This window comes from Anastrepha obliqua, chromosome 3, assembly GCF_027943255.1.
Source record: "Anastrepha obliqua isolate idAnaObli1 chromosome 3, idAnaObli1_1.0, whole genome shotgun sequence".
In the NCBI taxonomy this organism is placed as follows: domain Eukaryota; kingdom Metazoa; phylum Arthropoda; class Insecta; order Diptera; family Tephritidae; genus Anastrepha; species Anastrepha obliqua.
The window spans coordinates 135764069-135774611 of NC_072894.1; the positions used below are offsets into that span (position 1 = coordinate 135764069).

The 10543-nt window shown below is 36.0% G+C and overlaps 4 protein-coding genes across 4 annotated transcripts; 3 read left to right on the forward strand and 1 right to left on the reverse strand.

Annotated features, from left to right (window-relative positions):
- Positions 1-94: 94 nt before the first annotated feature.
- On the reverse strand, positions 95-2360 carry LOC129241825 (peroxisomal biogenesis factor 3). Its single transcript, XM_054878348.1, has 2 exons — positions 1975-2360; positions 95-1783 (listed from the first exon to the last, which is right to left on the reverse strand). The coding sequence occupies exon 2, from the start codon at positions 1715-1717 to the stop codon at positions 587-589; it is 1131 nt and encodes a 376-aa protein (XP_054734323.1). The 5' UTR covers positions 1718-1783; positions 1975-2360; the 3' UTR covers positions 95-586.
- Positions 2361-2522: 162 nt separating this feature from the next.
- On the forward strand, positions 2523-3673 carry LOC129240990 (pyroglutamyl-peptidase 1). Its single transcript, XM_054877099.1, has 2 exons — positions 2523-2900; positions 2962-3673. Exons 1-2 carry the CDS (start codon positions 2655-2657, stop codon positions 3451-3453), a joined length of 738 nt encoding a protein of 245 aa, XP_054733074.1. The 5' UTR covers positions 2523-2654; the 3' UTR covers positions 3454-3673.
- A 1469-nt stretch (positions 3674-5142) lies between these two features.
- Positions 5143-6552, forward strand: LOC129240910 (nitric oxide synthase-interacting protein homolog). Its single transcript, XM_054876982.1, has 3 exons — positions 5143-5994; positions 6059-6167; positions 6237-6552. The coding sequence occupies exons 1-3, from the start codon at positions 5258-5260 to the stop codon at positions 6306-6308; spliced, it is 918 nt and encodes a 305-aa protein (XP_054732957.1). The 5' UTR covers positions 5143-5257; the 3' UTR covers positions 6309-6552.
- Positions 6553-7328: 776 nt separating this feature from the next.
- Positions 7329-8294, forward strand: LOC129242786 (probable chitinase 10). Its single transcript, XM_054879634.1, has one exon. It carries the CDS (start codon positions 7535-7537, stop codon positions 8144-8146), a length of 612 nt encoding a protein of 203 aa, XP_054735609.1. The 5' UTR covers positions 7329-7534; the 3' UTR covers positions 8147-8294.
- The last annotated feature ends 2249 nt before the right edge of the window (positions 8295-10543 follow it).

Here is a 10543-nt window from a genome sequence, read left to right on the forward strand (position 1 = left end):
AAATTAACAATCCCAAAAGTGTGCATCTCTTTTCTAAATTCTGTCTGCCGTTCTAAAAACACCCTGTCATATTAAAACACAGAGACAAATATAGTTACTATTTTAAATTTCGTATTGGTCCAATAGTTTGATTTTTATATGTATTTTAAATTTATAAACAGGTTCAAATAATTACTATCGTTCTCGTAACCACATAAAAAATAATAAATAAATTGCAGCAAAACATACAATATTATAATTGACACACACATTTTTGTTAGGTATATTGGAATGAAATGCTTTTTTGTTCTTTTTTCGTATGAAATATGAGAGCGCTTTTCTGATTGTAGCATTGATTACTTATATGACAAATAGCAAATAGTTTTTATATATTTTAGAGCCCATCCTGTGACTCGCCAACTGTCTACTGCCTTTTTTATTGTGGTTTCTCGAACTGAAATCTACATATCTATGTACATATAGTCAAAAAGGAAGTTTACATATGCAAAGAATATGAAGAAATCAATAAGCAGCAATGCGTACCCTTCTATTATTTAAAAGCCTCCCATTTTTTGCACAATAATAAAATATTTTCTTTTTTTAATTTTTATGAGGAGGTAAATGTTTCATAAACATTCGCACCGAATACTTTGCTTTTCTCATCGACTACAAAGAATGTGATTAGCGATGTGGCCAAATTTTGTGGTCGCGTCGACTCATCGAATCCTTTCGAAGTTAAACCGCTTACAATCGGTATAATTTTGGCCAATGCCATTTCTACGCCATTTATATTGAGTATACTATGGTTTTTTCCTGCTGCATCATCGCCACCTTCATATTTTTGTGTGATTTTTGTACTTGATGCATGTTGTTGTGTCAGAGCTAATGTTTCTCCTAGACTCTCCGCAATAGCATCTACTGCTAAGGAAAATCCGCGGCAGATATTATTTGAACATACCGATGAGGCATCATCGCTTTCTAGCAGATCCAGTGTTTCACTATACATTTTCTCTAATAGCGGGCCAACTGTGTTGTATTCTGGCACTTGTGGTGGCATCAAATATGTAGCCATTTTAGCATTTGGATCACCCACATCACTGTTGATGGCCATTTGTAACGTCCAGAAGAGTTGTTCGATATCTGCTAGGCAGAAGCGTTTTGTCAATTCCAAAGGTTTCATTATGATAAGCACTTTTGAACGTATAACGCGTACCAGCTCACTTAAGCCACCTTCATGGATAAAATGTCGTATAAGTGAGAGGTAATGTTCCTTTAGCCCTTCGGAAATTTGTTTCTTTTCCGTTGTGATATCTCGATACAAATAGCCGCCGAGTAGATTTAGTTGCACACGCAATGCAATGACTAGCATTGAAGAGGCATAAATGAATGTCGTGAGGCGCGTGAATGCAACAATCTTCATTTCTTCCCACAATTCCAGTTTATTGGGAGGATTTTGACGGAGTTTTTCGAGCAGAACATCGGTGCTGCACTCGCGTATAATGGCGGCATATAGCTCGGCGCCCATTCCAATGATTACTTTATTACAGGTGCGTTCTGTCGATTCAAAATGCTGCAAACGCCGTGTCTTTTCAAAAAACTCGCGTGCTTGCCGCTCCTGGAATTCAATAAGTTTACGCTGAGCATATTTGATTGCTATGAAAGTGCCTCCAATTACAACCCCTGTTACTATGAATTTTCGACGATGGCTCCTAAAGAAGTCACGCAGGCGAGCGAACATATTCAGTTATTGCCGTCACTTCTAGCTTGTTGAAGTGGTGTGGGAAAAGCGTCAATTGTTTGAAAGCTAAAATGAAAATTTTGATAAGCATGTAAGAAATGAAATTCGATAGTGTACAAAGTGCAAAGATGTGTCGCGTGTCAGCTACACTAAATTCAGCAAAGGATAACATTTATTTGTTTTACTACATATAAGCGACTTAACTAGTGTATGGTACTTCTTATATTTACAACCGTTGCAGCAGATGCAACACTTACTCTTAGGTTTTGTCCAGTTGAAAAGTTTACAATTGTTTTGTTACCTTCTCGCTGTACTGCCCACGCGTTTATCTCCTCATTAATAAAAATGTTTAATTATTCATATAGAATATTGATTTACAGTGATTTATTCAATTACTAGAAGCGATATCATGCGTATATGTATGTATGTGGAAATATTATACTGGCATCACCTCGTTTTGTTAGTTATTTTATGATTCTTCACTTATAAATTTTAGTAATAAGTCAATCCCTAAACTCAAATATTTGCTTTACAACTGTAAAATATATTCAGTGTCATTTAAGAGCGAAGTCCGCTTTGTATTTATTCAATAAGTTTCACAGAGAAGTGATGCCTTCAAAAAAAGTTGCAGGTCTAAAAAAACTATGACAAAACAATTAAAATTGACATTTCTGAAATTTTCTGTTTTTGCCAACTGACGTGTAGGGTTGCATTCCAGAGTTAACCTTTGGTACCAGCTCACTTTTCTTTATTTATTGGTCTTACCATTCCTACTGACGAAAACAACGGTTAAATTTTTTGACAACCCTAATTGCTATCAGGCCACCGCGTATCTTATTTATATATAAACGCTATAAATTAAAATAAGTTAGATAAAGTAATCATTAACTAACAAAGGAATTTTACCTATTTTTTAAACTGAGGGCGTACAGCAAAAATGGCCCAACCACGAGTGGATACGGTAGTAGCTCCAGCGGAAGCTGACGACAAACTAATTATAGTCACTGGGTTTGGACCATTTGTTGGACATGAAGATGTAAATGCCAGTTGGGAAGCTGTGCGTCTTTTGCCAGATGAGCTCATTTGGCATGGACACCACTACAAACTGGATAAGCGGGAAGTGCCAGTAGAGTATGACGCGGTGGACAAGGCAGTGGATGAAATTTGGGCACGTCAGCCAGAGGTAGATTGTAACATATATATTATTTCCCTCACACAACTTTAGCTTTTATTATTTGTTATAGCTTGTCATACATTGTGGTGTTCACGGTAGTGCCAGTTGCATCCATGTAGAAAAGTTGGCATATAATCACAAATTTACGCGACCAGATTATACCAGACAGCATCTGCCGAAAGGTACGGCTTGCTTGGTGAATTGTAACGCTAATTTCAAAGATAATCAAATTTTACATTGTGGTTTGGATGTGGATAAAATCGTTCAAGTTGTTGCTGAGTCATGTGAGTGTATACCAACAGCTACTGATGAAGCCGTAGAAAGTGTAGCCGCGGCAGAGGCTGTGCCACTGACGGTCGCCAAAAGTTCTGATGATGTGGGCAATTACTTGTGCGGTTATATATATTTAAAATCTCTGGATAGAAACAGAAATCGAACATTGTTCATACATGTACCGCCCATAAACTGTCCATTCTCTTCGGAGGAGACGAAAGAGGTTGTGTTGAGAATAATTGAAGAATGTGTGCGTCAAGTGAGAGAGAAAGGGAATAAATGCTTCTGAAGGTACAGAAAATGTGCAACTATTTTAAAAAATATTAATTAAAAAAATAAACTGTTATATATATACGAACAATTTTTTATCATAAAACAAAAATATATTTTTGTATCTGGTTAAGCTTTTCCTATTAATCGTCACAGAAGTATTATTAAGTAAATATGTATGTGCATTTACGAATATACGAACAAGTGTTATTTAGCTAATAAAAAATTAACTACCCCAATGCGACTGTTTTTGGTTTTTCTTTAGGTTGAATTATTTTGTTAAATAAGCTTAAAACCATTAATTCAAATTGGCCGCACTTAACCATTGTACAGAAACATAAGTAAAAACACTCAGCTGTTTGTCAAAAAATGCGCACAGCTGAGATCACCTGATTCCAAAACGAACTTTTATGTAACATGGTTGCATAAAAAAGATTAAATTTCATAGAAACTTTATCAAAAAATCTAAAAAATTATGTAAAAATTCAGATATTTCTCAAAAAATCAAGTCGAAGGTATTATTTTCTATATGTTTATCGATATTCTATTGTTTTTAATGTTCCCATAATAATTCTAGTTTGGCATAGCAACCCCGCCAACACGTTGAAGCGAAAAGACCAAACACTCACACTAGGCACAATTGGCTGCCCATCAACTCACACCAAGGGTGCCTGTAAAAAATTTGAAGAAGAAGAGTGTTTTTACATGCATTTTTGTACAGTGCCCTTAACTTTGCCTTTTTCACTGCCGCTCCAGCGAAAGTTGATTTTAATCCAAGTTATGATATTCCGTCGTAGCAAGTTTGGCAATCTGATCGGTGGTTGTTGGCAAAATAAAAATCAGCTGCATAACATTTGGCATTGTTGATTGTTAGGCGCGAAGTTGAAGTTTGTTTAAAACGCCAGAAAGCGAAAAACTACTAAGTAATAATACGTTCACATATAAGGAACTCCTAATCCGTAATTAATCCCCATAAATTTAAGATTTAATAATCCTAGATTATAACCACACTTTTTAAATACAACCCTGTGTTTTCGATAATTATTTGTACGAAGGTAAAGAGAAACGTCAAAGTAAAAACTAAATAATATGGGCACCGGCAAAGAAAACAGGTTTGGAGACATAATTCTAATAAAATTTTGGTTAGATATTATTAGTTAACCATGATATATACATAATTGGCGCGTACACCCTTTTTCGGTGTTTGACCGAGCTCCTCCTCCTATTTGTGGCGTGCGTCTTGATGTTGTTCCACAAATAAAAAAACGCTTTGGCCTGTTATTGCTTATTACAAAATGTAATATCGAGTCTCGCATGCGTATTGCTGTCATAATTTTTCGCAACCTAAGTAAACGTCGCTTATAGATTTTCGCCAACTGTTTATTATTAGCAGACGATTACGCAATTAAATTAATATTCGTTCTCTTTGTCGTGTCTTCATTTCGTTAATATTCATTTAATAAGCCAAAAACTGCAAAATATTCCCCCAAAGCAATTTCTATGTATGTAGAAAGACCTTGCTGCACGTACTTTAAGTTATTTTACAGTCAAAAATTTTTAATTCAAGAATATTTTCTTGCAGTGCATGAAATGAAGTTAATTCGCACACATACAACTTGTACATGTAAGCGCATTGTAAGTTGTTTGCTTTAAATAGCTAACGTGAGCTGGCAGCACTGGAGCGAAACGGACTAGTTTGGCCGCACTGATTTTGGGTTTTTGTTTTTACCTGATTCTTTACATGTTTAGTGAAAATAATATAATTTGGTATTATACTTCTTCTCATAGCGAAAGTTTCAAAATATTTTTCTACGTTAAACGATATGACTCGGCACGCGCGTAATTGCACAGCTGGAGCTGTATATACCTACAATGAAAAGAGGCGCGATGCTGCCGAATCAGGCTATGGCACCAAAGCACAACGTCTGGGAAAAGATTCGGTGAAATCCTTCGACTGCTGTTCTTTAACCTTACAACCATGCCGCAATCCGGTAGTAACTAAAGAAGGTTACCTTTTCGATAAGGAAGCTATATTGCAATATGTAATCACAAAAAAGAATGAGTATAGCCGCAAACTGAAGGAATTTGAACGTCTTCGTCGTCTCGAGGAGACAGAAAACGCACAGGAACTAAACCTTAAACAACAAAAATGCATTGAAAAGTTTGTAAATGCTGGTAAACCGGTCAACGAGAGCGCATCTAGCTCAAAGGCTGCTGCTGTCGTGGCTGTTAATCCCAGTACGTCTGCGGCCGCCATTGCCGCCGCTGGAGGCTCTATCTCCAACATGACTAATGGCAATGAAACGAAATTGCCCAGTTTTTGGGTGCCTTCTGAATGTCCAAATGCTGGCGCAGCCAAAGCTAAAAAACCTGATTCCACTATTTATTGCCCAGTCTCCGGAAGGCCGCTAAAAGTGAAAGATTTGATTGATGTAAAGTTTACGCTACTCAAAGATGGCGACAACAGTCGTTCTCTAATAGCAAAAGAGGCGCGTTATATGTGTCCCGTAACTCACGATGTGCTCAGCAATGCAGTGCCTTGTGCAGTGCTACGGCCAACGTGAGTTTATATTATAAGTTTTTCGCCAATTTCGTTTTATGTACTTGAATATTTTGCTTTGCAGCGGAGATGTGGTCACCATGGAGTGTGTGGGGAAATTAATAAGAAAAGATATGATACATCCATTGACAAATCAGAAACTGTCTGAGAAGGATATTATACCTCTGCAAAGGGTACGTTTGTAGATAATGTTTAAAAAAATTGATGTATTTTTTGTAATTTCACTGTTGTGGTTTTTACAGGGCGGCACTGGCTATGCTACAACAAATGACAATTTAGATGCCAAAGAGAAACGTCCAATGCTGCAGGTCTAGAGGTGTTTTATTATGACTAAGTGTATAAAAAATATATGCACATAAAAATACATTTCTAGTTTAAATACATACATGTATATGTATATTAATAATATAGAAAAAATACAATATTAGTGTTAAGTAGGGAACGGCCGAGCATCCGTTTTAGCTGAAGCCGAACGCAACATATTAAAGCGTCTATGTATTTTTATTAATAAGAAAGCAAAAAAAAAAAAAATATTCATAAGTCACAATTACACTAATTTCGGCTCATAACATATTCTTATGTTTGTAATAATTAAAAAAATAAAATAATAATTTTATATGTGCACTAGCAGAAATTATTTAATACTTTCTGCTGAGTAATTTTATATTGCAATGTAAAATATTAGCTTATCGAGATTTTCAAACTGCTAGCGGCAACGTCTGTCGTTGTAGAAACTGGCGTGCAGTGCTGAACAATTACTCACTAGCCACGCTTGATGGAAGAGCAGCTGATATTTCAAAGCAATTATAAATAATGTGGGTTTTGTATTCACAAAAAGATTACAAAAATTAAAAGTTTTAACAACATTTGTAACAAAAAAAGTTCGACTGCTTTTTGACCGAAGCCGAAACGACATCGAAATGAAATTTTATGTCTGAAGCCGAAGTTCGGTCGTTCTCTAGTTTTAAGTATTGAATTCGAATGTTTTTAGTTCAATAAAATGACTTAAATAAATAACTTAAATAAGAGTTCGTGTTAAAAATGTTTGTTTTCTAGACAACACACAGTTTGGCTACAGCAAATTATAGATAATGTAAAATCTATTTTGTGGAACCTAAGTATAGTAAATTTTTTTTTAAAACAAATTAAACTTAAATTGTAAGGCACTTAAATAAGAATTCGCGTTAAAAATTTTTGTTTTCTAGATAAATATTCACACTTGCTTTGAGTTTGCCTTATCTTTATAAACAACCTTCACCGGAATTTGTTCTATTCAACCGAGTCTATAAGTTCACTGCCTGTTATCGGAAATGCAGCTTATCGGTCAAACAAAATCGAAGATAACAGCATCCAGCATTGATAGTTTAAATGGCAACGAACTATATTGAAACTAGTAAAGCAACTACAGCCTCAAAACTTGATTGCGACCTTCAAATCTCCTAAATATAAGTGCTCCGAAATATCCAGAGACATTAGAAAGCAGCCACCACGAGTGTGAGATACTCAGTTAATTGAAGACGTTATTTTCTAGCTCTTAAATATGTATACAAAGTTTGGGAAAACTATATTTCTTTTGCTGTTCATCAACCATATTCGTGCTGAGCCCTTCAAGGAATGCAAACATGCGATCGATGGTACTTTTGTGGCTATTGAAAACAATTGTTTAGCCTACATTTACTGCATGGGTGATAACTCATTCACTGACTTATGCCCGGCTGGCACTTATTTCGACCAACAACAACAGCAATGTACCGACGATACTTCCTTCAAGTGTTCAAACTATACAGCAGCTATCACTGGCGTAGTGGAGCAACAGAGCGAATCTGCACAGCAGCAGTCTACGATATTAGCAACGCTACAGCACAACACGGCAAATACACTTAGTAGTGTCCTAACAACAGAAGCAACCGATGCATTAAGCAGTGAGACGCGGCCAAATATCTTGCCGCAGCGGCCACACTGCAAGCCCACTGTAGATGAGTACTTCCCCCATCGACTACGTTGTGAATACTATTATAGATGTACGCGTGGTTATTTGAGTATTTTGCGCTGCAACTTTGGGTATGGCTGGGACTTTTTGCGAGAGAAGTGCTTGCCTCTTAAGGAGGCACAGTGCTATAGGGTCGCTGAGACGCTTGTTTTTAAGTTTTAAATAGTTTTTTTTTGGAAAATTGTGGTTTGAGTGTTTTGCTGAATATTTAAATACGCGTGTGTGTGTATGTGTAGTTCTTTTTCTTTTTGCTCGAAGGTATGAAAATCATTTCATCAGCTCTCTTAAATGCTCACATAAAAAGAAAATCGAGAAATTGGATGAAGTGTAATTTTTGAGATTTGGGAGTAACAAAAAATATTATTAGTTTACTTTTAAACCTATTTATTGTTAAAAAGTTTGAAAAACTAAAATTTTGTTTAAATATAAATAAAATAAAAAAGTAAATAAAACCAGTTAAAAAATATTAAATACAATTATTTTTACAATATTAATTTTTTACTTTAACGCAAGTGGATAACAATATTTTGGTCTTCTTTGGGAGTACCAAATTTTTATCAAGCTAAAGATAGTTGGCCGCCGTATCCGAATGGGTTGGTGCGTGACTACCATTCGGAATTCACAGAGAGAACGTAGGTTCGAGTCTCGGTGAAACACCAAAATTAAGAAAAACATTTTTCTAATAGCGGTCGCCCCTCGGCAGGCAATGGCAAACCTCCGAGTGTATTTCTGCCATGAAGAAGCTCCTCATAAAAATATCTGCCGTTCGGAGTTGGCTTGAAACTGTAGGTCCCTCCATTTGTGGAACAACATCAAGACGCACACCCCAAATAGAAGGAGGAGCTCGGCCAAACACAAAAAAAAGGGTGTACACGCCAATTATATATCTATGTATATATAAAAAAATTCAGCCGTTTTTCGCGTTGTGATGAACTTTACGGAGAATGGCTCAACCGATTTTAACCAAACTTTGCCACATTGAAGAGACACATGTGGAGAAGGTTTGTGTTTTGAAATTTTAAGAGTCGGATACCAGGGTCTCGAGAAATAGGCCAAAACGTGGACCCGGGTAACCCTAGGATGTGTTTGTACAATATGGGTAGCAAATGGAAGCTGTTGATGATTTCTATAGTATAGAGTATTTTTCATACCGTTCCGTGACTAGGGTCTCGAGATATAGGCCAAAACGTGGACCCGGGTAACCCTAGGATGTGTTTGTACAATATGGGTAGCAAATGGAAGCTGTTGATGATTTCTATAGTATAGAGTATTTTTCATGCCGCTCCGTGACTGGAGTCCCGAGATATAGGTCAAAACGTGGACCCGGGTAACCTTTGGTTGTGTATGTACAATATGGGTATCAAATGAAAGCTGTTGATAATACGGGGTAATTTTCATACCTATTGATGACTCGAAATATATGCCAAAACGTGGACCCGCCGTATCTTTGCACCGAATTAAATCAAACTTACACACATTGTTACGTAAGTATTGAAAATGGGTTTGGTAAAGTTTGGTTGTAATTCGGAACACCGGCGACGCGTACAGCGTTCTTTTGAACCAGCCATAATGTCGTTTACTTTTTTAACGCTTGGGGCGGAACTGAACTGTCAAATTGACAGTGTGAGTTACAATGTGTCAATATTTCTTTCTGATTTGGACGCCATAAGGAGAAGACGTAAGTGCAAAGTGTAAACATTTTTTGTGAATTTTTTTGGGGTGGATTTTGGAACAGTGAATTATTTCTTACGAAATTTGAGAATTTAATGTGAAATCCGAATGTTCAAATGAAATTATGTTTTGTTGATTTATTTTTTCGGTTCATATGCGATAAGCTACGATACACCATGAGTGAAAAAAATGGTAAAAAAATGAAAAAACAAAAGAAATTGTTAAAGGATGCAAAAGAAGAGCACGAAAAATGCGTAACTTTGATGAAAAAATTAATAGTCTTTTCATGCAAATTGTCAACAATTTTCAGAAGAAAAGAGATGATTTAAGAAAATCACAACAAAATTAAATAATCCTGACCATGTGGACTTGGGCTTTTAAACACATATGCATCGAAAATATAATCCACAAAATTGAAAAAAAAACATGTTTTAAAATCTCAGAATACCATAATTACAATCATGTTTATTACAGTACAAATGCCAAGACAATCACGTAAGCATATTGGTCGTTCGACAAATAATAATAGGCGCATGAGAAATGCCCGGAATAACGCGACATCAGAAGAACGTCAAGAACAAAATGAAGTAGTCAAACGATTGATGAATAATGTTATCCAAGCAACTATTTTAATTGGCAAACTCAAAAATGAAGACGTTCTAATACCACGAATTCCAATGATTCCACCTGAATTGCCATTTGAATTCAAGCGTTTGCAACTGCCCATTCGTTTAGCATTTGCAATAACTATCAATAAATCACAAGGGCAAACTTTAGAAATATGCGGGATGAATTTAGAAGAACCAGTATTCACCCATGGTCAACTATACGTTGGCTGTTCACGTGTTGGGAAGCCAACAACATTATAGGTATATTTACTCAAAAACA

What these genes read in the sequence shown, in the direction of transcription:
- LOC129240910 (XM_054876982.1), top strand. Translation starts at nt 5,258, where the DNA reads ATGACTCGGCACGCGCGTAATTGCACAGCTGGAGCTGTATATACCTAC. An exon ending in TGTGCAGTGCTACGGCCAAC is followed by an intron (nt 5,995 to 6,058) that starts GTGAGTTTATAT and finishes TTTGCTTTGCAG; the next exon opens with CGGAGATGTGGTCACCATGG. An exon ending in ATATTATACCTCTGCAAAGG is followed by an intron (nt 6,168 to 6,236) that starts GTACGTTTGTAG and finishes TGGTTTTTACAG; the next exon opens with GGCGGCACTGGCTATGCTAC.
- LOC129240990 (XM_054877099.1), top strand. Translation starts at nt 2,655, where the DNA reads ATGGCCCAACCACGAGTGGATACGGTAGTAGCTCCAGCGGAAGCTGAC. An exon ending in TTTGGGCACGTCAGCCAGAG is followed by an intron (nt 2,901 to 2,961) that starts GTAGATTGTAAC and finishes TATTTGTTATAG; the next exon opens with CTTGTCATACATTGTGGTGT.
- LOC129241825 (XM_054878348.1), bottom strand. Translation starts at nt 1,717, where the DNA reads ATGTTCGCTCGCCTGCGTGACTTCTTTAGGAGCCATCGTCGAAAATTC.
- LOC129242786 (XM_054879634.1), top strand. Translation starts at nt 7,535, where the DNA reads ATGTATACAAAGTTTGGGAAAACTATATTTCTTTTGCTGTTCATCAAC.